This window comes from Coregonus lavaretus (assembly GCF_964263955.1).
Source record: "Coregonus lavaretus genome assembly, chromosome: 1".
In the NCBI taxonomy this organism is placed as follows: Eukaryota; Metazoa; Chordata; class Actinopteri; order Salmoniformes; family Salmonidae; genus Coregonus; species Coregonus lavaretus.
In genome coordinates, this window is record NC_139988.1 from 76,001,277 (window position 1) to 76,029,145 (window position 27,869).

At 42.8% G+C, this 27,869-nt stretch overlaps 1 protein-coding gene across 2 annotated transcripts in view; it reads right to left on the reverse strand.

Annotated features, from left to right (window-relative positions):
- Nucleotides 1-4,121: 4,121 nt before the first annotated feature.
- The window catches only part of cpn1 (carboxypeptidase N, polypeptide 1), a 191,489-nt gene continuing 167,741 nt past the window's right edge, over nt 4,122-27,869 (reverse strand). For both annotated transcript variants that reach the window (XM_084163457.1, XM_084163456.1), the window contains 2 exons: nt 5,253-5,371; nt 4,122-4,698 (listed from right to left, as the gene is read on the reverse strand). In XM_084163457.1, the coding sequence (XP_084019583.1) occupies nt 4,588-4,698; nt 5,253-5,371 (230 nt within the window). In that variant the 3' untranslated portion in view covers nt 4,122-4,587. The remainder of the gene's footprint in view (nt 4,699-5,252; nt 5,372-27,869) is intronic.

A 27,869-nucleotide genomic window follows, 5' to 3' on the forward strand; every position in this document is an offset into this window, starting at 1 on the left:
GCGGTGAAGTTGTCCTGTCCCCTTAGCAGAAAAACAACCCCAAAGCATAATGTTTCCACCTCCATGTTTGACGGTGGGGATGGTGTTCTTGGGGTCATAGGCAGCATTCCTCCTCCTCCAAACACGGCAAGTTGAGTTGATGCCAAAGAGCTCGATTTTGGTCTCATCTGACCACAACACTTTCACCCAGTTCTCCTCTGAATCATTCAGATGTTCGTTGGCAAACTTCAGACGGGCCTGTATATGTGCTTTCTTGAGCAGGGGGACCTTGCTGCAGGATTTCAGTCCTTCACGGCGTAGTGTGTTACCAATTGTTTTCTTGGTGACTATGGTCCCAGCTGCCTTGAGATCATTGACAAGATCCTCCCGTGTAGTTCTGGGCTGATTCCTCACCGTTCTTATGATCATTGCAACTCCACGAGGTGAGATCTTGCATGGAGCCCCAGGCCGAGGGAAATTGACAGTTCTTTTGTGTTTCTTCCATTTGCGAATAATCACACCAACTGTTGTCACCTTCTCACCAAGCTTGGCGATGATCTTGTAGCCCATTCAAGCCTTGTGTAGGTCTACAATCTTGTCCCTGACATCCTTGGAGAGCTCTTTGGTCTTGGCCATGGTGGAGAGTTTGGAATCTGATTGATTGCTTCTGTGGACAGGTGTCTTTTATACAGGTAACAAGCTGAGATTAGGAGCACTCCCTTTAAGAGTGTGCTCCTAATCTCAGCTCGTTACCTGTATAAAATACACCTGGGAGCCAGAAATCTTTCTGATTGAGAGGGGGTCAAATACTTATTTCCCTCATTAAAATGCAAATCAATTTATAACATTTTTGACATGCGTTTTTCTGGATTTTTTTGTTGTTATTCTGTCTCTCACTTTTCAAATAAACCTACCATTAAAATTATAGACTGATAATTTCTTTGGCAGTGGGCAAACGTACAAAATCAGCAGGGGATCAAATACTTTTTCCCCTCATTGTAGCATTACTTGAGGTTGTTTTTAATGTTATCTTTGTACCCTTTCTTTTGTCCCCCTTGTGTTATTTTCCCCTCTGCCAGTTGTTTTTTGCAGGCTTGAGCCGGGCATGCAGACACAGTGTTCTGTCCATTGGAGTTGGTGTCAGATGATTTGGGTTTCTATGCTGGGGATGTTGGCCTGGGTCAGGACGCTGAGGATGGTCTGCCGATCCTCCAACCTGATGTTCAGCAAGATCTTTTGCTGCTGACGCTCCGGTTTTTGACTATCTGACAGCCATAGAGATAGTTTGTATTATGACAGCCTTGTACACTAGATGATTGTGGACTACAGGATAAAGAAAAGGACCGAGCACAAACCCATTCTCATCGACAGGGCTGTAGTGGAGCAGGTTGAGAGCTTCAAGTTCCTTGGTGTCCACATCACCAACATGGTCCAACCACACCAAGACAGTCATGCACGACTAAACCTAAGGAGACTGAAAATATTTGGCATGGGTCCTCAGATCCTCAAAAGGTTATACAGCTGCACCATCAAAAGCATCCTGACTAGTTGCATCACTGCCTGGTATGGCAACTGCTCGGCCTCCGACCGCAAGGCACTACAGAGGGTAGTGCGTACGACCCAGTACATCACTGGGAACAAGCTTCCTGCCATCCAGGACCTCTATACCAGGCGGTGTCAGAGGAAGGCCCTAAAAATTGTCAAAGACTCCAGCTACCCTAGTCATAGACTGTTCTCTCTGCTATCGCATGGCAAGCGCTACCGTAGTGCCAAGTTTAGGTCCAAGAGGCTTCTAAACAGCTTCTAACCCCAAGCCATAAGACTCCTGAACATCTAATCAAATGGCTACCCAGACTATTTGAATCAACTGTGCTGTATTTCTTCCTCAATGGTGAGAGGTGGCTGCTGAGGTAAGCAAAGTGTTCCACGTTGTCAAGTGGTTCACCTCCAGTCAGTTACTGTCAGATTTGATGGTTGTCCTGGGGCAGGGTGGTGGAGCACCTTTTTTTCTGTATGTTCAGGTTGAGTCCCAGACTCTTTGATGATTGTTTTGAGCTTGTCAGGGCACCCAAGGATTTCTCAGAGCATGTCTCAACTGATTGAATCGAAGGCTTTGGTCAGGTCGATCAATGCCATGTACAGTTACTGATGTTTTTTTCAATTAACAGACGCTTTTATCCAGATTGACTTACAGGAGCAATTTGGGCTAAGTGCCTGGCTCAAGGGCTCATTGGCAGATTTTTCACCTAGTCGGCTCAGGGATTTGAACCAGCAACCATTCAGCTCTTAAGCGTTAGGCTGCCTGTTCTTGTCTCACAGCAAAGATCATGGTACCTCGTGAGGTTCTAAAACTGCACTGTTTCCCAGAGAGTGTTTTCAGCATAGGATGCGAGCAAGTACAGTCAGATCCAAATAATTAGCACCCTTCATAAAGATGAGCAAAAAAGACTGTCAAATAAATAACAGAAATACTGAGCTACATTGTTTGCAACAAAAAAAAGAACATTATATTATTTTATACTAATACAATTGCTCAGATAAATATATTATTGGCACCCCTGATTTCAATACTCCAAGCACCCTCACCTTGCGAAGATAACGAAACTAAGTTGTTTGGAGAACGCATTGGGAGGGATCTTAGACCATTCCTCCACACAAAATCTTTACAGATCCTTAATATCCTTTGTCTGCGCTTATGGACTGCCCTCTTCAATTCAAACCACAGGTTTTCAATGGGGTTAAAGTCTGGAGGTTGAGAATCTGGGTTTGGCGGATGCCAGGAGAACGCTACCTTCCCGAATGCATAGTACCAACTGTAAAGTTTGGTGGAGGAATAATGGTCTGGGGTTGTTTTTGGTGGTTCGGGCTAGGCCCCTTAGTTCCAGTTAAGAGAAATCTTAACGCTACAGCATTCAATTACATTCTAGATTATTCTGTGCTTCCAACTTTGTGGCAACAGTTTGGGGAAGGCCCTTTCTGGTTTCAGCATGACAATGCCCCCGTGCACAAAGCGAGGTCCATACAGAAATGGTTTGTCGAGATCGGTGTGGAAGAACTTAACTGGCCTGGACAGAGCACTGTCCTCAACCCCATCGAACACCTTTGGGATGAATTGGAACTGTAAGCCAGGCCTAATCGCCCAACATCAGTACCCGACCTCACTAATGCTCTTGTGGCTGAACGGAAGCAAGTCCCCTCAGCAATGTTCCAACATCTTGTGGAAAGCCTTCCCAGAAGAGTGGAGGCTGTTATAGCAGCAAAGGGGGGACCAACTCCATATTAATACCCATGATTTTGGAATGAGATGTTCACATACTTTTGGTCATGTAGTGTATCTGTGCTATCGCTGCAGTCACGCATTTGCATTCGGCCAAGAGTCGTTCACAATCTAGTCCAGTTGCGGCCACAACTAATCCTTCTTTAAAGGTGTCAAGAAATAATAATATTTGTGAAGCACACTTGTATAAGTCTGAGTCACAATGAAACAGCTCCAATAAGCCCCCTTTGGTGAAAAAGAGGCTTGAAGAATCATGATTCTTTCTAGTTTTTAGTTCATCATTCACCGGTAGGGGGTCCTGCGTACTCTCGGTATTACTGAATCAAATGAAAGACATTTGTCAAAATATTTGTTATTTTGACTGAACGAGTTAAAGATGCGCTATGCAGAAATCGCTATGCCATTTGCTAAAATTCTAATAGTTCTCCTAATTTCAGTTTATGTGATAAAACAAGCAAGTATAGTGTAGATAATCATTGTACCATCTAAACCGCTGTGAAATATATTTTCCACACCAAAAATATTGGTGGTGTAAGCTGGTGTACAAAAACGAAAATAAAAGAGGCAAAAACTAAATTTAAGAACAGGAAGCAAAGAAATAGCGCAGATCTACCGCTTCTTAGACTTGCTTTGAATGAGAATGACAGATCTATAACACACATTTCTATGTGAATTTGGTTGGTTCGCCCAAACAGTTACATATTGAAGCTTTCAAAAGTCAGTATAAAGAGCCGAACTTCTCTTCACTAATTTCCACAGTGATTTTCACATGTTGCTTCCAAACTTATTACAACAATGAAATGAAACATTTATTCACAAAAAATATTGTTATTTTTAACATTTTAAATTCATAGGAATTAGCCGATTTGAGTGTAGTATTCCTTTAATCAACGTCAGCATTATAACATACCATATTTCATAAAACCAATTGTTTCAACATTTATCTTTTTTTTAATCTTTAAATAATTGTTTAGCACATCATTTCAATACTATAAAGATATCATATTTGCAGATCATATTACTGCCTCTAAAATGTATACAACTTCAGTGACTAATACATAAAGTAAAGCATTCACCACCTTTTATTGTTGATTGATTTCATGAAAGTACTGTAAATCAATGTATTTTTTTAACTCAAAATGTGAACACGAAAACTGTCCTTAAAAATCACAAAATTATAGAGCTCATACAGTACAAATCAGGACTAATGCATAAATATATCAGGCTTACAAAATAGATGTATCTTTAAGTGACATTTATTACACTAATTGTCAATTGTTCCCTCTGGGTGGGCGTGTGGGTGTGTTCGTTGTTTATCTCCTGCCCATGTCTCATCTTGGGCCCAGGTTTAGGGGGACCTTAGCTGAGGAGAGGTTTTTCTTGTTGTGGTGGGTCTGTGTCAGATTTGTGTCTTTTGGTGCCACTTTCAGGTAAAAGTGCAACTGTAATGGGTAAGAAAATAGAACATTGAGTTTGAGGGACAGAATTGCATAACTGAATGAAATTAAAGACATGCTCCAGAAATAGTAAGTATTTTTTAAACCTCCCGCTTTGGTCTGGATGTGTCAATGAGTAGTTCATACATGCATAATCTATTAGCAGAATTACTGTTTTACCTAAATTAGCCAAAAAATCCCTTTTTTTTGGAAGCTGTGCATCGCCATTTTCCCTACATTTTCCTCCACATGGGCCAGCCCCTTAGCAATTCAAGTACAAGCCAATGAGCTTCAGCCTCCCGTCATTTGAGTGACAGCTAGCAAGATGCCCACACAGCAGAGTGAGAGAGAGCGATGAAGTGTTGCACATATCTGCATATATGTGACGTAGTACGCAATTTACGGGGACCATTTTTGGCTCGTGAGTTCTACTTTCAGAACTGCTGGCTAAAAAGTATACACACGTACTGGAGAAACTCTTTAAACAAAAATTGTTTTAAGACTGAGATCATGCCTAACATTCTAATAAACTCTCATTCTCCTCTCACACACAGTCTCACCTGTATAGCCTCAGCAGGTCCCACTGTTACCGTGCTGGTAGAGGGGAGGTATCCTGATGTGGATGCTGTCACAGTGTAGGTGCCTGGTAACAGCAATCTGAAGTAGTCTCCATCCACACCTCCAAGACAACATACAAGTAACATAGGTTCAGTGTACACTCCTGAAAAATACAACAGCTTGTGGCTGCCATGACAGCCTGAACTAAGGGTATGGCTACATTGAGATTTTGTGTACGAAAATTCTGGATGGAACAAATGCTTTTTCAATGGCAATCATCTATTGCCGTAATAACAATGGAGATGATTGTTTGACAAAAAACACACACATTTTCTGTCTTTTAATCTACGCAACTCATCAGAAATTATTTAAATGAGCTGAATTTATGACGGACAATGACGTACATCATATTGTCTTTCAATTGTTGTTCCATATTCTCTGCGATGTCCTTAACACGCCAAGTCACTGTTCGTCTTGACAGGGAAACATTTTCAAACAGCTCTTTTTTGTCGGGGGAAAGTATTGCTGCAGAGTCAATTAAACATTCTTTAATGAATTCGCACTTAGCCAATGGCTTGCTATGTTTAGCATTTTGTGGGACAGTACATAGATAGCTCTCGCAATTCCGTCGTTTGCTGAATGCAGTTTTGTGAAAAGTCCTTGCTGCTTTTGCAACTGAGAAAGCAACTCTTTCGATGCACTTGCCCTCTGCTCAGAATAAGTATTCCTATATTTCCCTGCATGCTTAGTCTGGAAGTGTCGGGACAAGTTGTAGTCTTTCAAGACAGCGATGCTCTCTTTGCACACTAAGCACACAGCTTTCCCTGATACCTCAATAAATCAATATTTCGATGTCCACTCTTGCTGGAACACCCTACATTCATTGTCTACTTTCCTTTTCTTTGAAATCTTTGAAAAACTAATTTTTGAGCAAATTTCTAGCTAGCTACTATTTGTAACTGTGACGTGTGTGTCAGCCTGTCAGTCACTGTCTGTCCTTGTGCAGTTGTTATTTATACGTGCCTTAAAAATAAATGTCCCACAAGCGGTGGGAGTTAAATCATTACACAAAGGGCTTTTAATTTGAATAACAAATACATTTTTCAAAACTTTACTATCGCAAATTCTTTATGTGATCTGAGCATGATTCCGCGGGCCGTACTGAATCAGGTCGCGGCCCCGGGCCAACCTTTGCCCAGGTCTGTTCTAGAGTAAGCTAATTGACTGTGTTAGCATTGCTGGAAATTGTTTTACATTTTACATAATTCGGTTGTTATGACAGAACCCCAAACTCTAAAAAATGCTGGGTTAATAACAAGCCAATTTGGGTTATTTGGTAACCCTGCGCTGGATAAATATTGGACAGAACACACGCTGGGTTAGTTTGACCTAGCCAGTTGAGTTGTGTGAATAACCCAACATGTTGGGTTGTTGGGATTACCCAAACAAGGGTAAATATAACCATCAGTTGTTTTTTTTCCACTTTCATGATGGGTTAACCTAGCAGCTGGGTCTTTTTGAATGTAATCCTTAGATTATTTTCAGATAGTTCATTTTGGCCACCCGTGAGAGTAAATTTATTTCTTGTTCATCATGTTAAGTTTGTGTGCTACAAATTCAGTTTTACATTAGAATATGTCAAAAGCAAAAAAAAAAAAAATATATATATATATATATATATATATATATATATATATCTATACAGTACCAGTCCAAAGTTTGGACACACCTACTCATTCAAGGGTTTTTCTTTGTTTTACTATTTTTTACATTGTATAATAATAGTGAAGGCATCAACACTATGAAATAACACACTTGGAATCATGTCGTAACCAAAAAAGTATTAAACAAATCACAATATATTTTAGATTTTAGATTCTTCAAAGTAGCCACCCTTTGCCTTGATGACAGCTTTGCACACTCTTGGAATTCTCTCAACCAGCTTCATGGGGAATGCTTTTCCAACAGTCTTGAAGGAGTTCCCACATATGCTGAGCACTTGTTGGCTGCTTTTCCTTAACTCTGTGGTCCAACTCATCACAAACCATCTCAATTGGGTTGAGGTCGGGTGATTGTTGAGAACAGGTCATCTGATGCAGCACTCCATCATTCTCCTTCTTGGTCAAATAGCCCTTACACAGCCTGGAGGTGTGTTTTGGGTCATTGACCTGTTGAAAAACAAATGATAATCCCACTAATCACAAACCAGATGGGATGGCGTATCGCTGCAGAATGCTGTGGTAGCCATGCTGGTTAAGTGTGCCTTGAACTCTAAATAAATCACTGACAGTGTCACCAGCAAATCACCTCCACACCATCACACCTCCTCCTCCATGCTTCACGGTGGGAACCACACATGCGGAGATCATCCGTTTACCTACTCTGTGTTTCACAAACACACGGCGGTTAGAACCAAAAATTTCAAATTTGGACTCATTGGACCAAAGGACAGATTTCCACCGGTCTAATGTTAATTTCTTGTGTTTTTTGGCCCAAGAAAGTCTCTTCTTATTATTGGTGTCCTTTAGTAGTGGTTTCTTTGCAGCAAGTCGACCATGAAGTCTTGATTCACGCAGTCTCCTCTGAACAGTTGATGTTGAGATATGTCTGTTACTTGAACTCTGTGAAGCATTTATTTGGGCTGCAATCTGAGGTGCAGTTAACTTATCCTCTGCAGCAGAGATAACTCTTGGTCTTCCTTTCCTGTGGCGGTCCTCATGAGAGCCATTTTGATCATAGCGCTTGATGGTTTTTGCGACTGCACTTGAAGAAACTTTCAAAGTTCTTGAAATTTTCCGGATTGACTGACCTTCATGATGGACTGTCGTTTCTCTTTGCTTATTTGAGCTGTTCTTGCCATAATATGGACTTGGTCTTTTACCAAATAGGGCTATCTTCTGTATACCACCGCTACCTTGTCACAACACAACTGATTGGCTCAAACGCATTAAGAAGGAAAGAAATTCCACAAATTAACTTTTAAGAAGGCACACCTGTTAATTGAAATGCATTCCAGGTGACTACCTCATGAAGCTGGTTGAGAGAATGCCAAGAGTGTGCAAAGCTGTCATCAAGGCAAAGGGTGGCTACTTTGAATAATCTCAAATACAAAATATATCTTGATTTGTTTAACACATTTTTGGTTACTACATGATTCCATTTGTGTTATTTCATTGTTTCGATGTCTTCACTATTATTATACATTGTAGAAAATAGTAAAAATAAAGAAAAACCCTGGAATGAGTAGGTTTGTCCAAACTTTTGACTGATACTGTATATTTACCCCCCCAAAATATGGGGGATTGGAAATTATGTAGACAATTACATTGATATAAGCCACAATCTATTTGCAATATTAAAATTGATCTACACCCTCCAAAAAAAGTATATATATATATATATATATATATATATATATATATATATATATATATATATATATATATTGTATATTTATTAATTATTATATTATATTTAATATTAACCTTATTTACTACATATTGTAATAAAGTGGTATCTATCCAAGCATTGGGATTTGCATAGGCATTTAAGGAACTCTTAAACACCTATAATTCTGATGAAGCTTCAGAACTATCAGTGTTAAATCATAACATGCAATAACAACACAACAGAACAGATGAACAGGAATTACATTTACTCTCACAGGTGGCAAGAAATAACTACCTGCAAGCCACGCCCCCAGTCTTCTAATCTGACCCGCTGGATCATATCTCAATAACCCAGCATCAATAACTCACCATCAATAACCCAACCTGGCTCTTTTTAAAGAACACAACCCAACTAAGTGGCTCAATGCCTGCACGTGAGCAGCAGTTATTGGCTGTTTCGTTTCAAATCTCTGCCTCTGTTTGAAGGTGGTTATTCCAGTTGTTGGGAGGGGCAAATGAGGTGGATACCCTTTAAGCGTCTTTCTGACAAGGACTTCCACAAGCTTTCAAAGGTGAGATGAAAGCCTTTGACAGACTATTGAGGTGTAAACCTCATTGAAACTGACACAACCCAGCAAGCTGTGCTTCTTGTAGTCATTGTCATTGTCAATAAATTCAAAGCAAGGAGAGATAAGTGTGCAATTTTCATTTTCATTTGCATAGATTATCTCATGAATAGATGCACGTAACAGAAATGGTATCATCATCAAACTGTGGGATGTGACGACTAATGAGGAATTTTGTTCCGGTACGCTGATCTTTTGTCACTGATCATTTGGACAAATCACGATTTTGCTGGTGCTCACATCTTTGGAATTTCAGAAGGGGAGGGAACATTTGGCCTATAGACTTCCCCGAAACTTGCAGAGAGGCAGATCCTCGTTCGAGTATATTTTCTAACACATCTCCCCCAGAACGTAATCGAGCATCTGACGCAAATACGAGACTTTAATTCAGGGTTTTCAAAATGAACACCTCACCTACGTGTGTGTGTTATATATTTCTTTACCACAGTGCTGAACCTTGCCATGCACTCTTAGAACAAAAATATAAATGCAAAATTTAACAATTTCAATGATTTTACTGAGTTACAGTTCATATAAGGAAATCAGTCAATTGAAATAAATAAATTAGGCCCTAATCTATGGATTTCACATGACTGAGAATACAGATATGCATCTGTTGGTCACAGATACCTTTAAAAAAAGGTAGGGGCGTGGACCAGCAAACCAGTCAGTATCTGGTGTGACCACCATTTGCCTCATGCAGCGTGACACGTCTCCTTCGCATAGAGTTGATCAGGCTGTTGATTGTGGCCTGTGGAATGTTGTCCCACTCCTCTTCAATGGCTTTGCGAAGTCGCTGGATATTGGCGGTAACTGAAACACGCTGTCTTAAACGTCGATCCAGAGCATCGCAAACATGTTCAATGGGTGGTATGCAGGCCATGGAAGAACTGGGACATTTTCAGCTTCCAGGAATTGTGTACAGATCCTTGCGACATGGGGCCATGCGTTATCATGCTGAAACATGAGGTAATGAATGGCACGACAATGGGCCTCAGGATGTCGTCACGATATCTCTATGCATTCAAATTGCCATCGATAAAATGCAATTGTGTTCATTGTCCGTAGCTTATGCCTGCCCATACCATAACCCCACCGCCACCATGGGACACTCTGTTCACAACATTGACATCAGCAAACCATACAGTTGAAACAGGGATTCATCTGAGAAGAGTACACTTCTCCAGCGTGCCAGTAGCATTGAAGGTGAGCGTTTGCCCACTGAAGTCGGTTACAACTCCGAACTACAGTCAGGTCAAGACCCTGGTGAGGACGACGAGCACGCAGATTAGCTTTCTGACAGTTTGTGCAGAAATTATTTGGTTGTGCAAACCCACAATTTCATCAGCTGTCCAGGTGGCTGGTCTCAGACGACCCCGCAGGTGAAGAAGCCGGATGTGTAGGTCCTGGGCTGGCGTGGTTACACATGGTCTGCGGTTTTGAGGCCGGTTGGACGTACTGCCACATTCTCTAAAACGGCTTATGGTAGAGAAATAAAAATTCAATTATCTTGCAACAGCTCTGGTGGACATTCATGCAGTCAGCATGCCAATTGTACGCTGCCTCAAAACTTGAGACTTCTGTGGCATTGTGTTGTGTGACAAAACTGTACATTTTGTCACACAAAATGTCCCCAGCACAAGGTGCACCTGTGTAATGATCATGCTGTTTAATCAGCTTCTTGATATGCCGCACCTGTCAGGTGGATGGAATACCTTGGCAAATGAGAAATGCTCACTAACAGTGATGTAAACTAATTTGTGCATAAGGAAAACTTCTGGGATCTTTTATTTAAGCTCACGAAACATGGGACCAACACTTTACATGCTGCGTTTATATTTAAGTTCAGTATAGTTATATGTCTGAACTCAGAATCAAATAGGCTTCCCCAAAATAACATGGTCGCTGTAATAGAATGTTTATTTTAATTGGTGATTTTGTGCATTTATTAAAGTCCCATCATGTAGCCTGATTTCAGATGTGTCATGTGAACAAGATTATTAGGTAAATCGTTCACTCAAAAGCATTTAAACATTTAAATCGAATTATTATATTAATCTGACTATTCACAAAGATTTTTTCAGAGCCTACGACCGCACGTAGTGGTACTTAATCAGCAGACCTAGATCATTTATGACCTAAGAATTTTTCCATTATTTGAAAATGTTGTCTAGGAAGGCAAAAACGTGGCATAAGATGGCTAAAATCATAGTCTGCAAAGTCCTTAAGTAGTTGGAGTCATTCAGTACTTCACTTAAAGTGTTAAAGATGCACTATGCAAAAATCGCTCTGCCATTTCCTGGTTGCTAAGCAAATATAGTGTAGAGAATCATTGTACCATCTAAAACACTGTGAAATATACTTAATTTTCCATAACCAAACATATTTAATTTTCAGCTTTTTGAAGCTGGTGTACAAAACGTAAAAGACGCAAAAACGAATCCTAAAAACAGGAAGCATAGAAATATGAACTGGGAGCACAGTGCTGTAGTGGTGGGACAGAGGAGACGGCAACAGAGAGGGCTTCGTCCTGAGCCCTATACTACGAATCAGGTATGAAGAGATAGCGAGGTAACTTCTGTCAACTCTGAGTTGATCATGCTATTTTATTAAATAAATTGTCCTCGAAAGACCTGAGCTCTGATGCCTGTTCATGGCTTAATGATTATCTTAGTAACAGAACTCAGGCCATCGTAATTGATGGGGTTACATCTGGGGTCGATTTTGGGACCTGTTCTCTTCACTATTCATATAAAAACCTTTGTTCAATCTGTTAAAAATGTTAAAGTTAATCTACTGTTTATGAGGATGATATGCTCTTGCCCCGACTGTTAATCTGGCTGTGTCAAAACTACAGTCAGATTTTATAGCTATGCAGGAATCCCTTGCTGATTTAAAATGTGTGCTTAAACGGGCTAAACAAAATGTTCATTTTAAGCTCTCGTAAGAATGTTTCAGATTAACTATATGTTCACTCATTAGATAGTTCTCCAATCGAATGTGTTCCCGTATATAAATACTTACGCATTTGGATTGATATGGATTTGACGTTTAAAAAACATATAGATCAGCTGGTTAAGAAGCTAAGGGCTCTATTTTCGTCTGGCTTTAAGGTGGCACTAGTGTTAAACCCACGTTAGTTTGAAATGTCGTCTTGTAAAAACTGTCGCACTGGCTTTTTCCAGCCCTAACTCCAGGTTCGGCAATTTACCTGTGTGTATTCGTATTTGTATTTACTATGGATCCCCATTAGCTTCAGAAGCTACTCTTCCTGGGGTCCAGCAAATTTAAGGCAGTTATGCCATTTTAAAAACATTACAATAAATTCACAGATTTCACAACACACTGTGTGCCGTCAGGCCCCTACTCCACCACTACCACATATTTACAATACAAAGTCCATGGGTACGTGTTTGTAGAGTGCGTATGTTATCGTATGTGTGAATGCATGTGTCTGTGCCTATGTTTGTGTTGCTTCACAGTCCGCGCTGTTCCATAAGGTGTATTTGTTTCTGTTTTTTAAATCTAATTGTACCGCTTGCATCAGTTACTTGATGTGGAATAGAGTTCTATGTAGTCATGGCTCCATGTAGTACTGTGCGCCTCCCATAGTCTGTTCTGGACTTGGGGACTGTGAAGAGACCTCTTGTGGCATGACTTGTGGGGTATGCATGGGTGTCCGAGCTGTGCACCAGTAGTTCAAAAAGACAGCTCGGTGCATTCAACATGTCAATACCTCTCATAAAAGTAGTGATGAAGTCAATCTCTCTTCCACTTTGAGCCAGGAGAGATTGACATGCATATTATTGATGTTAGCTCCCTGTGTACATCCAAGGGCCAGCCGTGCTGCCCTGTTCTGAGCCGATTGCTATTTTCCTATGTCCCTTTTTGTGGCACCTGATCACACGACAGAACAGTAGTCCAGGTGCGACAAAACTAGAGCCTGTAGGACCTGCCTTGTTGATAGTGCTGTTAAGAAGGTAGAGCAGTGCTTTAATACGGACTGACTTCTCCCCATCTAAACTACTGTTGTATCAATATGTTTTGACCATGGCAGTTTACAATCCAGGGTTATTCCAAGCAGTTTAGTCACCTGAATCTGCTCAATTTCCACATTATTTACCACAAGATTTAGTTGAGGTTTAGGGTTTGGTGAATGATTTGTCCCAAATAAAATACTTTAGTTTTAGAAATATTTAGGACTAACTTATTCCTTGCTACCCACTCTGAAACTAGCTGCAGCTCTTTGTTAAGTGTTGCAGTCATTTCAGTCGCTGTAGTAGCTGATGTGTATAGTGTTGAATCATCCGCATACAGAGACACACTGGCTTTACGCAAAGCCAGTGGCATGTCGTTAGTAAAGATTGAAAAAAGTAGGGGGCCTAGACAGCTGACCTGGATAATTCCTGATTCTACCTGGATTATGTTGGAGAAGCTTCCATTGAAGAACACCTTCTGTGTTCTGTTAGACAGGTAACTATTTATCGACAATATAGCAGGGGGTGTAAAGCCATAACACATACGTTTTTCCAGCAGCAGACTATGATTGATCATGTCAAAAGCAACACTGAAGTCTAACAAAACAGCCCCCACAATCTTTTAATCATCAATTTGTCTCAGCCAATCATCAGTCATTTGTGTAAGTGCTGTGTTTGTTGAATGCCCTTCCCTCTAAGCGTGCTGAAAGTCTGTTGTCAATTTGTTTACTGTATAATTGTATTGTATCTGGTCAAACACATAAAAAATAAAAAAAGTTTGCTAAGGGTTGGTAACAGGCTGATTGGTCGGCTATTTGAGCCAGTAAAGGGGGCTTTACTATTCTTACGTAGCGGAATGACTTTTGTTTCCCTCCAGGCCTGGGGACACACACTTTCTAGTACGCTTAAATTGAAATATGGCAAATAGAAATGGCAATATCGTGTGCTATTATCCTCAGTAATTTTCCATTCAAGTTGTCAGACACTGGTGGCTTTTCATTGTTGATAGACAACAATAATTTTTTCACCTCTTCCACACTTACTTTACGGAATTCAAAATTACAATGCTTTGTCTTTCATAATCTGGTCAGATATACTTGGATGTGTAGTGTCAGCCTTTGTTGCTGGCATGTCATGCCTAAGTTGCTAATATTGCCAATGAAAAAATCATTAAAGAAGTTGGCAATGTCAGTCGGTTTTGTGATGAATGAGCCATCTGATTCAATGAATGATGGAGCTGAGTTTGATTTTTTCCCCATAAGCTTTTTACTATCATTCTTTATGTCATTTATCTTTGTTTCATAGTGTGGTTTCTACTTCTTTTTATTCAGTTTAGTCATATGATTTCTCAATTTGTGATACGTTTTCCAATCGGTTGTGCAGCCAGACTTATTTGCCGTTCCTTTTGCCTCATCCCTCTCAACCATACAATTTTTCACAAAAAAAAATATCCTGCCGATGTATTTTTCGATGTTTAAAAAAACTTACGGGGATTGCTTGTTTTTTGTTACATTTTATTTAAACCAAATTCATTAGAATTATTCACTGTCATGGTTTTATGGTGAGAAAGTCAATGGCACACATGCAGTGCCACTTTTGGAAACGAGTGAATGCAATCTGTAAGATGGTTCCAATATGTATATAAAACATTATATTTGGGAGCAGTATAAGGGTGAGTGGACATTCTCCCTTTCTCTTTATATTGGATCTTTGTCCAGCGACTATGAAAAGTTTAGATCTGCGTAAAACCCTCCATAGTGTGGGTTGTTTTAATATTATATGCCCACGGGAAGCAATTATGGTGCCTGTAAGTGTATTTAGACATAGCCTATTTAAAACAAGTTGTTGTTTAGTTTTGTTTAGAATTTGCTTAGAATTACTCGCTCTCTTTTTAGTGAAGTTAATCTTGCTTATTGACAACATTAGGCATGTCCATCCTCAGCCATAATGCAATTTACTGTAGGCCTAGCCCCAAATCAGTGTGACTGCTATGTATATATTACAATATTGAAGCCATGCAGTTACTTAGAGCAATGTGGACTGCAAACAGGTTCAAGTTAACATATTTAGCAAAGATGGGATAGGTCTACATTTTCTCATTATGTTTCTGTAAGCTGTTTAACAAACTATAATGGACTAACATTGGAATTGGAGTTGATTCCAAGGCAATACATACAATACCATAAATACACAACTTGAAGCAACCACATATTTAGCCGTGGAGCACGTTCTGATTGGCTAGTGAGGGGCCAAGCCTCGACACACCCACAACTAGTTGATTCATCAAAACCCAACGGCAGCAACTGCGCTGATTATTGTGCTTGTAAAAATAACACAAATATTTCAGACAAACCCCTGAACCTATAGCGCTACCGCACAGTGCTTAGATTGACCATTGCATTAGGTTTGTTATACTAGAGCACTAAGATTTAAGTTTTCTTTTTCTATAGAAACAGATTGTGCCTTTCTCTAAGCAGTATGAAGCAGATTTTTCAGTCAACATTTTTATCTGTTTTTGATTATGGTGATATTATTTATCAAAGTGCAGCTGCTACTACTCTTAAACCTTTTGATGCCATCTACCATAGTGCCCTTCATTTTGTTACAGGTGACAGTTTTGATACTCATCACTGCCTCCTGTATAAAAAGGTTGTCTGGACTTCGATAAAGACCCGCAGATCTCTAGATTACTCCCTTTTTGTTTATCATGCCCATCTTTATAAACTTCCATCTTATCTAACTTTGCTGTTGAAGTATAGACACCTGAGTTGCCTAACCCATTCACAGGATTGGATATCTCTAGGGTCACGCTAGTAAATCTGCTTTTAGATTTAATGCACCGTATTGCTGGAACAAAATAAAAAACACATTTGATCTTGATGTTCTGGTGCTGGTTCGGGCAATTTAAAGTATTGATTGGGGACTTATTTGTGGAGGAATGTAACAGTTTTTCTGGATGATTTGTGATGTTTTATACGTGCTTCCCATGACTGTGTTTTGTATTTTAATGTATATATATACACTACCAGTCAAAAGCTTGGACACACCTACTCATTCAAGGGTTTTTCTTTATTGTTACTATTTTTTACATTGTAGAATAATAGTGAAGCCATCAAAACTATGAAATAACACATATTGTCATGAACCCTGCATCCTGAGTCTGTTCCTGCCTGTGTTGCCGTTTTTCTGCTCTGTATCTCCTGTTTCCCGAAGGTGCCTGAACGCACCCTGTCCGGTTGCCGGGCGACGTTGCTAGGCGGGTGATCTCTCGATTACCCGCACCTGCTTCTCATCAGCTTCGGCACACCTGGTCCTGATCATCACCCCTTCATAAGCTCTGACCTGACATCCATTCCCTGCCGGATCGTTAGCCATAAACAGTATGTTTTGCCAGCGTATCAGCCTCAGAGTACTAGCATTAGTTTTGTTGTTTTTTGCACCTTGTTGACCTGCCTTGTACTTACCTCCATTTGTTCTGTCTACAGGCATTCTCCCGGAACCTTCACCCAACCCCTGCCGTGCCATCAGTTCATCTGCTACTTCACCACCACCTACTCATCTCCGCCACCCGCTCCGTCTCCTGGACTATTCTGCATCTTTTATCTGTAAATAAACACTCTCATTCGTTCAACTCACCTTGTCCTGGTCTGCTTCTGGGTTCGGTCTTAGAGAACCGTGACAGAACGATCCGGCCATAAATGAACCCAGCGGACCTGGACTCTGTTCGCCATGCCATTACCCAGCAGGAGATGATGTTGGGACAACACAGCACAGCGCTACAGGAGATAGCGTTATCGGTTCGGAACTTTTCTGCCAGTCTGACGAAGATCCAGGCTCAGCTCAGTTTGCCGGTGGAGAATCCACCACCGGTTTCACCTCTCTCGCCTGCCGCTTCTGGAGCTGTGCCCTTCAGTGAGCCCAAGGTTCCGACGCCTGAGAAGTATGAAGGGGATTTGGGAAGATGCCGTTCCTTTCTTATGCAGTGTGGATTAGTGTTCGATCTACAGCCCCACTCTTACGCCACAAACAAGGCTAGGATAGCCTTTGTTATTGAATTGCTGCGTGGTAGAGCCCTGGAGTGGGCTTCAACCGTATGGGAACGACAGGACACCTGCATGGCGTCATACCAGCAGTTCACGGCAGAGATGAGGAAGCTGTTTGACCATCCAGTCCGAGGTAAGGACGCAGCTAAGCGCCTGTTTTCTCTTCGCCAAGGAACTCTCAGCGTTGCCGACTTCGTAGTCGAATTCAGGACATTGGCTGTGGAGAGTGGGTGGAATGAGGAGTCACTGCAAGCGGCCTTTTACCAGGGGCTGTCGGAGCAGCTCAAGGATGAGTTGATCTCCTATTCGGAGCCTAGTGACCTGGACAGTTTGGTAGCTTTGTCTATTCGGGTGGATAACAGAGTTCGAGAGAGAAGGAGGGAGAAGCAATGGGGCCCGTCCAATCAATCAGCTTCTCAGTTTCCAGTCGGGTCAGGAGGTGGACCAGAATGCATCGATCATTGTCCACCACACGGGATTAGTGGAGAGGTCCTGCCTCCAGATTCTGAACCCATGCAAGTGGGGCGGCACGGGTTAACCCAGGAGAAGCGCCAAAATAGACGTAAGACCAACCGCTGCCTCTACTGTGGTAGTTCGGGACATTACATCTCCACTTGTTCCCAGCGGCCGTCAAACTGCTCGGCTCGCTAAAGTTGGGAGGACTTTTAGCAAGCCAGTTTCAACCTCTCAATACCCCTGTCAGACCCCGTTTCCCGGCTACCCTCATGAACAGGAATCAGAGTTTAGCGATTAACGCTTTCGTCGATTCAGGTGCCAATGGAAGCTTTATTGATGCCGACGTGGTGGAACAGCTGGGGCTTTCCAAGGAGCGATTACCGGAAGCCATTGAAGCTACCACTCTGAACGGCAGTAGTCTGGCACGTATCACGATGAGGACTGAACTGGTTAAGATGCTGTTGTCAGGGAATCATTCTGAGGTTCTCATTCTTCATTCTGCCTTCTTCCCATGTTCCTCTGGTCCTTGGATACCCCTGGCTGAAAGAACACAATCCCACGTTCGATTGGGTGACTGGCAAGGTAACTAGTTGGAGCATTGATTGTCATGCTAACTGCCTCAAGACTGCCTGTTCCCATTCTGTTCCCAGTCAGGTGATTGAGGCTAACCCCCCAGATTTGTCCCTGGTTCCCGAGACATATCACGATTTGGGGGAAGTGTTCAGTAAGCAGAGGGCTCTGTCACTCCCTCCCCACCGACCATATGATTGTGCCATAAACCTCTTCCCTGGAGCTGCCTATCCCAAGGGACGGTTATACAGCATCTCCCGACCTGAACGTGAGGCTTTGGAGACCTACATAAAGGAGTCCCTAGCTGCTGGTCTCATTCGTCCCTCGTCATCACCCCTGGGGGCAGGATTCTTCTTTGTGAGTAAAAAGGATGGCTCTCTTCGACCTTGTATTGATTATCGGGGGTTGAATGATATCACGGTCAAGAACAAGTATCCCCTGCCCTTGATGAGCTCTGCTTTCAACTCCTTACAGGATGCTACTGTGTTCACCAAGCTGGACCTACGCAATGCGTATCATCTGGTTCGGATCAGAGAGGGGGACGAGTGGTTGACTGGTTTCAATACACCGATGGGTCATTTCGAGTATCAGGTGATGCCGTTTGGACTGACCAATGACCCAGCAGTGTTCCAGAGTATGGTGAATGACGTCCTGAGAGATATGATCGGTCTTTTTGTGTTCGTTTACCTGGATGACATTCTTATCTTCTCGAAGGAGCCTTCCAGCCACGTCCAGCATGTCAAGCAGGTTCTGCAGCGATTGCTGGAGAATCGCCTGTTTGTGAAGGCCGAGAAGTGTGAATTTCACGCCCACACTACATCCTTCCTCGGGTACATCATCTCCAGGGGAGAGATTAGGATGGACCAAGAGAAGGTTAGGGCGGTTCTGGATTGGGCCCAGCCCGGTAAGAGATTGCAGCTCCAGAGGTTTCTGGGGTTTGCGAATTTCTATCGGAGATTTATCCGTGATTACAGCCGTGTGGCCGCTCCTTTAACTGCCCTGACTACTAGTACCAGAACCTTCAGTTGGAATCCTGAGGCGGACCGAGCATGACTGGATTTGAAGAGGCGATTCACCAACGCTCCGATTCTCTCTCAACCTGACACTGCCCGTCAGTTTGTCGTTGAAGTGGATGCGTCTGATGTGGGGGTTGGCGCCATCATGTCCCAGCGATGCTCCACTGACGGTAAACTCCATCCCTGCGCCTACTACTCTCGTCGTCTTTCGTCTACGGAGAGGAACTACGATGCGGGTAACCGGGAGCTTCTCGCGGTGAAACTTGCCTTGGAGGAGTGGCGCCACTGGTTGGAGGGGGCGGAGCAACCGGTTGTTGTTTGGACTGACCACAAGAATCTTGCTTACGTGCAATCGGCTAAACGTCTCAACTCCCGTCAGGCCAGGTGGTCGTTGTTTTTTGGACGCTTTAATTTTTCCTTGACGTTCCGACCGGGGTCTAAGAACGGCAAGGCGGATGCCTTGTCCCGGATGTTCTCCAAGACGGAGGAGAGTGGGGCCAAGACTGAGACGATTCTTCCCCGGAACCTTGTCGTGGGAGCCGTTATGTGGAGGATTGAGGAGGAGGTTATGGCGGCCCTTCGGACACAGCCCGGCCCCGGTAACGGTCCACCCGGTCGGTTGTTTGTGCCTGAGTCGGTTCGTTCGGCTGTCCTCCAATGGTCCCACGCCAGCAAGATGGCTTGTCACCCTGGCGTGGCTCGGACGATGGTGCTTCTATGCAGACGATTTTGGTGGCCTGCCATGGGAGAAGATACTCGGAGGTTTGTTGCTGCCTGTCCAGTTTGTGCGCAGAACAAGAGTGCCAATCGGCCCAGCTCTGGACTTCTTCACCCCCTACCGATTCCCCGGCGACCATGGTCGCATCTGGCTCTGGACTTTGTCACTGGGTTGCCCTCTTCTGAGGGGAACACGGTCATTCTGACTATTGTGGACCGATTCAGCAAGTTCGCCCACTTTGTGCCCATCTCCAAGCTTCCCTCTGCCTCTGAGACGTCCAAGATCCTGGTTAGGGAGGTTTTCAGGGTCCACGGATTGCCCAGTGACATAGTTTCCGACCGTGGCCCTCAGTTCACCTCTGCTGTCTGGAAATCCTTCTGTTTGGCCATTGGAGCTACCATCAGTCTTACATCTGGATTTCACCCCCAATCTAATGGACAGGCGGAGAGAGCCAACCAGAAGATGGAATCCACGCTGTGCTGCCTTGTTTCCTCCAACCCCACCTCTTGGGCCTCTCAGTTGCCTTGGGTTGAGTATGCCCACAATACTCTCCCTACTTCTGCCACTGGGATGTCTCCCTTCCAGTGCCTATACGGCTACCAACCCCCCCTTGTTTCCTTCTCAGGAGAAGGATCTCTCGGTTCCCTCTGTCCAGGCCCACATTCGTCGTTGCCACTGGACCTGGCATCGGGCCAGAAAGGCCCTCCTTAGAGTTTCTGACCAGTATCAGCTCCAGGCGAATCGTCGCCGCATTCCAGCCCCCGCTTATGCAATCGGACATAGGGTCTGGTTGGCTACACGGGACCTTCCTCTGCGGACTGAGTCAAGGAAACTTTCGCCGAGATTCATTGGTCCGTTTGTGGTGGAGAGAGTGATTAATCCTGTTGTGGTTCAACTCAAGTTGCCTGGTACGCTCAGAGTCCATCCCACCTTCCATGTCTCCTGCCTCAAGCCTGTTCTCCTCAGCCCTCTGTTGCCCCCTCCACCTCCCCCTCCTCCTCCTCGGATGATCGGAGGAGGTCCTGTCTACATGGTGCGCCGCATCATGGATTCCAGACGGCGGGGCCGGGGTTTCCAGTATCTCGTGGACTGGGAGGGGTATGGTCCTGAGGAGTTGGATTCCTCGGCGTCAGATCCTTGATGCTGACCTCCTTCGTGACTTCTACCGCCTCCATCCTGGCGCTCCGGGTAGTCCGCCCGGTGGCGTTCGTCGGAGGGGGGGTACTGTCATGAACCCTGCGTCCTGAGTCTGTTCCTGCCTGTGTTGCCGTTTTTCTGCTCTGTATCTCCTGTTTCCCGAAGGTGCCTGAACGCACCCTGTCCGGTTGCCGGGCGACGTTGCTAGGCGGGTGATCTCTCGATTACCCGCACCTGCTTCTCATCAGCTTCGGCACACCTGGTCCTGATCATCACCCCTTCATAAGCTCTGACCTGACATCCATTCCCTGCCGGATCGTTAGCCATAAACAGTATGTTTTGCCAGCGTATCAGCCTCAGAGTACTAGCGTTAGTTTTGTTGTTTTTTGCACCTTGTTGACCTGCCTTGTACTTACCTCCGTTTGTTCTGTCCACAGTCATTCTCCCGGAACCTTCAACCAACCCCTGCCGTGCCATCAGTTCATCTGCCACTTCACCACCACCTACTCATCTCCGCCACCCGCTCTGTCTCCTGGACTATTCTGCATCTTTTATCTGTAAATAAACACTCATTCATTCAACTCACCTTGTCCTGGTCTGCTTCTGGGTTCGGTCTTAGAGAACCGTGACATATATGGAATCATGTAGTAACCAAAAAAGTGTTAAAAAAATGAATATATTTTATATTTGAGATTTGCCAAATTACCACCCTTTGCCTTGATGACACCTTTGCACACTCTTGGCATTCTCTCAACCAGCTTCACCTGGAATGCTTTTCCAACAGTCTTGAAGGAGTTCCCACATATGCTGAGCACTTGTTCGCTGCTTTTCCTTCACTCTGCGGTCTGACTCATCCCAAACCATCTCAATTGGGTAGAGGTCGGGTGATTGTGGAGGCCAGGTCATCTGATGCAGCACTCCATCACTCTCCTTCTTGGTAAAATAGCCCTTACACAGCCTGGAGGTGTGTTGGGTCATTGTTCTGTTGAAAAACAAGTGATAGTCCCACTAAGCGCAAACCAGATGGGATGGCGTATCGCTGCAGAATGCTGTGGTAGCCATACTGATTAAGTGTGCCTTGAATTCTAAATAAATCACAGACAGTGTCACCAGCAAAGCACCCCCACACCATGTGTTATTTCATAGTTTTGATGTCTTCACTATTATTTTACAATGTAGAAAATAGTAAAAATAAAGAAAAACCCTTGAATGAGTAGGTGTGTCCAAACTTTTGACTGGTACTTTATATATACACTATATATACAAAAGTATGTGGACACTCCTTCAAATTAGTGAATTTGGCTATTTCAGCCACACCCGTAGCTGACAGGTGTATAATATCGAGCACACAGACATGCAATCTCTATAGACAAACATTGGCAGTAGAATGGCCTTACTGAAGAGCTCAGTGACTTTCTATGTGGCACCGTCATAGGATGCCACCTTTCAGTTCATCAAATTTCTGCCTTGCTAGAGCTGCCCCGGTCAACTGTTAGTGCTGTAATTGTGAAGTGGAAACGTCTAGGAGTAACATCGGCTCATCCGCGAAGTGGTAGGCCACTCAAGTTCACAGAACGGGACCGACAAGTGCTGAAGCTCATAGCGAGTAAAAATCTGTCCTTGGTTGCAACACTCACTACCGAGTTCCAAACTGCCTCTGGAAGCAATGTCAGCACAAGAACTGCTCATCGGGAGCTTCATGAAATGGGTTTCCATGGCCGAGCAGCCGCACACATGCCTAAGATCATCATGCACAATGCCAAGCATTGGCTGGAGTGGTGTAAAGCTCGCCACCATTGGCCTCTGGAGCAGTGGAAACGCGTTCTCTGGAATGATGAATCACGTTTTACCATCTGTCAGTCCGACAGACAAATCTGGGTTGCCCAGATGCCCGAATGCATAGTGTCAACTGTAAAGTTTGGTGGAGGAGGAATAATGGTCTGGGGCTTTTTGTTCAATGTTTGGGCTAGGCCCCATAGTTCCAGTGAAGAGAAATCTTAACGCTACAGCATACAATGACATTGTGCTTCCAACTTTGTGGCAACGGTTTGGGGAAGACCCTTTCCTGTTTCAGCATGACAATGCCCCCGTGCACAAAGCGAGGTCCATACAGAAATGATTTGTCGAGCTCTGTGTGGAAGAACTTGACTGGCTTGCACAGAGCCCTGACCTCAACTCCATTGAACACCTTTGGGATGAATTGCGAGCCAGGCCTAATTGCCCAACATCAGTGCCCGACCTCACTAATGCTCTTGTGGCTGAATGGAAGCAAGTCCCTGCAGCAATGTTCCAACATCTTGTGGAATCCTTCCCAGAAGAGTGGAGGCTGTTATAGCAGCAAAGGGGGGACCAACTCCATATTAATGCCTATGATGTTGGAATGAGATGTTCAGCCCCACATCACACACACACACTTACACACACACACATGCACCAACTGACACTCACAAGTGCCTGTTTGACTGTTTTTTTCATGCTTTTTTTCATATTATGTCTATCTCCGATAAGCTACCCAGGAAAGGGCAAAAAATAGCCCATATTAATATACATTGAGTATACAAAACATTGAGAACACCTGCTCTTTCCATGACATAGCACTGACTAGGTGAATCCAGTTGAAAGCTATGATCCTTTTTGATGTCACTTGTTAAATACACTTCAATCAGTGTAGATGAAGGCAAATGTGAATGTAGCCTTAGAAATAAGGTTAATGAAATCAATAACCTGCTAACATCATATAATATTCATACACTGAGTGTACAAAACATTACGACTATGCCCCAATTAATTGAGGCTGTCCTGAGGGCAAAAGGGTGAAACTCAATATTATGAAGGTGTTCTTAATGTTTTGTACACTGTGTACATTGTCCATATCTGAGACTCACTTAGAGAATTCCTTTGAGGATACAGCATTAGCAATACAGGGATATAACATCTACAGAAGAGACAGGAATCCCTATGGGGGAGGTGTTGCCATATTCAGAGCCATATTCCTGTAAAGCTTAGAGATGATCTCATTTCTAATGTTGTTGAAGTGATGTGGTTGCAGGTTCACCTGCTTTTTTTTGGGGTGCTGCCATAGGCCACCAAGTGGTAACATTAATTATCTGGATAATATGTGTGCAATGCTTTATAATGTGTGTGGTGTTAACAGAGAGGTCTATTTTCTGGTTGACCTGGTTTTCATCAAGCTGTCCGGTCAAGAGGAAGTTGCTCACTGTAACCAGTGCCTGTAATGTGGTTCAGGTTATTAATCAACCTAGTAGGGTGTTTACAAACAGCACAGGAACTATATCATCCACGTGTTTCAAACACATTTTTACCAATGCTGCAGAACTCTGCTCTAAAGCTGTTTCCATACCGATTGGATGTACTGACCGCAATATAGTGGCCATATCTAGAAAGGTCAAAGTTCCAAAGGCTGGGCCTAAAATAGTGTATAATATGTTGCTCTGATGTGTATGATGAGGAGCATTTATTAAATCGTTTCTTCCAGTTATTCATAAGCATGCACCTATTAAGAAACTGACTGTTAGAACTGTTAAGGTCCCGTGGATTGATGAGAAATTGAAAAGCTGTATGGTTCGAGAGGGACGAGGCAAAAGGAGTGGTGAATAAGTCTGGCTGATTGGCAAACTTACTGTAAATTGAAAAATAATGTGACTAAACTGAACAAAAAGAAGAATAAATTGTATTATGAAAACAAGATAAGTTATATAAAGCATGATGGAAAAAAGCTTTAGAATAGTTTAAATGACATTTTGGCCAGAAAGACTAATTAAACTTTCATTGAATCAGATGGCTCCACCTAGTATTGACAATTTAGATGGAAAGCTACTGTGGATAGTGGTGACTATATTGCCACTCCTATTTGTTATGTCTTTAATCTGAGTCTGAAAAATAAAAATGTCCTCAGACCTGGAGGGAAGCCAAAATCATTCCGCTACTCAAACATGGTAAAGCACCCTTTGATTACTGCAGACTCTTAGTAAACTTTTGGAGAAAATTGTGTTTGACCAGATACAATGCTAATTCTCTGTAAACAAATGAACAACAGACTTTCAACATGCTTATAGAGAAGGGCACTTAACATGTTCTGCACTGACACAAATGACTGATGATTGGTTGAGAAGAAGATTGTGGGAGCTGTATTGTTAGATTTCAGTGCAGCCTTTGATATTATTGACCATAACCTGTTATTGACAAAAACGTATGTATTATGGATTTTTAACCTCTGCCATATCGTGGATTCAAAGCTATCTATCTAATAGAACACAGAACGTTTTCTTTAATGGAAGCTTCTCTAATGTTAAACATGTAACGTGTGGTGTACCGCAGGGGAGCTCTCTTTTCAATTTTTACTAATGATCTATCTGTCACGACTTCCTCCGAAGCTGCCTCCTCTCCTTGTTTGGGCAGGCTTCGGCGTTCGTCGTCACCGACCTTCTAGCCACTACCGCATCACATCTCATCATTCCATTTGTTTTGTCTTGTCTATTACACACACCTGGTTCATATCCCCTCATTAGTACAGGTATAAGTGTTCCCTCTGCCCCCTTGTCCTTGTGGGTGATTGTTTAATGTGAGGAGAGAGTAGCTCGGTTGAGCTACGTGTATTTTGTATTGCCGGGGTATATTTTCCCTGTGTGCCTCTTTTGTTCCAGTGTGCCTGTTTTGAGCACTGGACTGTTTGACGCTATCCTGCGTAACTCTGTATTCCGGAATAAACTCTGTATTCTGTGATTTACCCTCCTGCGCCTGACTCCTTCGAATCACCCATCACACTATCACTATGTGTGCTTTTGATTCAACATTATACACATCAGCAACCACAGCTAGTGAAATCACTGCAACCCTAAACAGAGTTGCAGTCAGTTTTAGAATGGGTGGCCAGTAATAAACTAGTCCTGAACATCTCTAAATCTAAAAGCATTGTATTTGGTACAAATCATTCCCTAAGTTCTAGACCTCAACTGAATCTGATATTGAATAATGTGGCTGTTGAGAAAATTGAGGAGACTAAATTACTTGGTGTTACCCTGGATTGTTAACTGTCATGGTGAAAAAATATATTGATTCAATGACTGTAAAGTTGGGGGGAGTTCTTTCTGTGATAAAGAGATACTCTGCTTTTTTGACACCACACTCCACAAAGCAAGTCCTGCAGGCTCTAGTTTTATCTTATCTTGATTATTGCCCAGTCATTTGGTCAGATATTGCAAAGAAGGACCAAGAAAAACTGCAGCTGGCCCAGAACAGAGCGGCACGTCTTGCTCTTCACTGTAATCAGAGGGCTAATATCAATACTAAGCATGCCAGTCTCTCTTGGCTAAAAGTTCAGGAGCGACTGACTGCATTGCTTCTTTTTTTATGAGAAACAATGTGTTGAAAATGCTAAATTGTTTGCATAGTCAACACAGCACTGACACACACACTTACCCTACCAGACATGTCACCAGGGGTCTTTTCACAGTCCCCAAATCCAGAACGAATTCAAGGAAACATACAGTATTATATAGAGCCATGATTGCGTGGAACTGCCTTCCATCTCATATTGTTCAAGTGAACAGCAAACCTGGCTTAAAACCCACCAGATAAAGCAACACTTCACAGTACGCCTCTCCCTTATTTGACTTATTTTTGACTTATTTTGTGTGTATGTACTGATAAATGCTACTGAATGTAAATGTAATATATGAAAATGTAAATGATAAATGAAGGCTTAGAATAATAGGTCTCTTGTCTTTTCTCTCTCAGTATTGAGTTAGTACAGAACCTTTTAGTTACATTTCTCTTGTTCAAAATGTATGTAGTTCTGTCCTTGAGCTGTTCTTGTCTATTAATGTTCTGTTTTATGTAACGTTTCATGTTTTCCAACAGCTAATGGGAATACTAATAAAATACAAAAAATGAACACTTAATCAATAAATTAATACTGGAAATTGTAACTGTGCCAGATAATTATATATCCCATCAAAGTGTGCCACGGTTCAAAAAAGGTTGGGAACCACTGCCCTAATATGGACATCAAAATACCTAATTATATTGTTATACTGCGACCAAACTGGGACCTGTACTGAACGTCCTCTTATGGTCCCGAGGTAAACATAATATTTTAATGATCATAGAACATTCTCCAAAACCCTAAAAGGGACCTAATGGGAATGTCGCCTAAATAATATAATAATATGCCATTTAGCAGTCGCTTTTATCCAAAGCGACTTATAGTCATGCGTGCATACATTTTTGTGTATGGGTGGTCCTGGGGATCGAACCCACTACCTTGGCGTTACAAGCGCCGTGCTCTACCAGCTGAGCTACAGAGGACTAAAGTCCTTAGGATGTCAGCTACAGTGAGGGAAAAAGTATTTGATCCCCTGCTGATATTGTACCTTTGCCCACTGACAAAGACATGATCAGTCTATAATTTTAATGGTAGGTTTATTTGAACAGTGAGACAGAATACCAACAAAAAAATCCAGAAAAAGGCATGTCAAAAATGTTATAAATTTATTTGCATTTTATGAGGGAAATAAGTATTTGACCCCTCTGCAAAACATGACTTCGTACTTGCTGGCAAAACCCTTGTTGGCAATCAAAGAGGTCAGACGTTTCTTGAAGTTGGCCACCAGGTTTGCACACATCTCAGGAGGGATTTTCTTCCACTCCTCTTTGCAGATCTTCTCC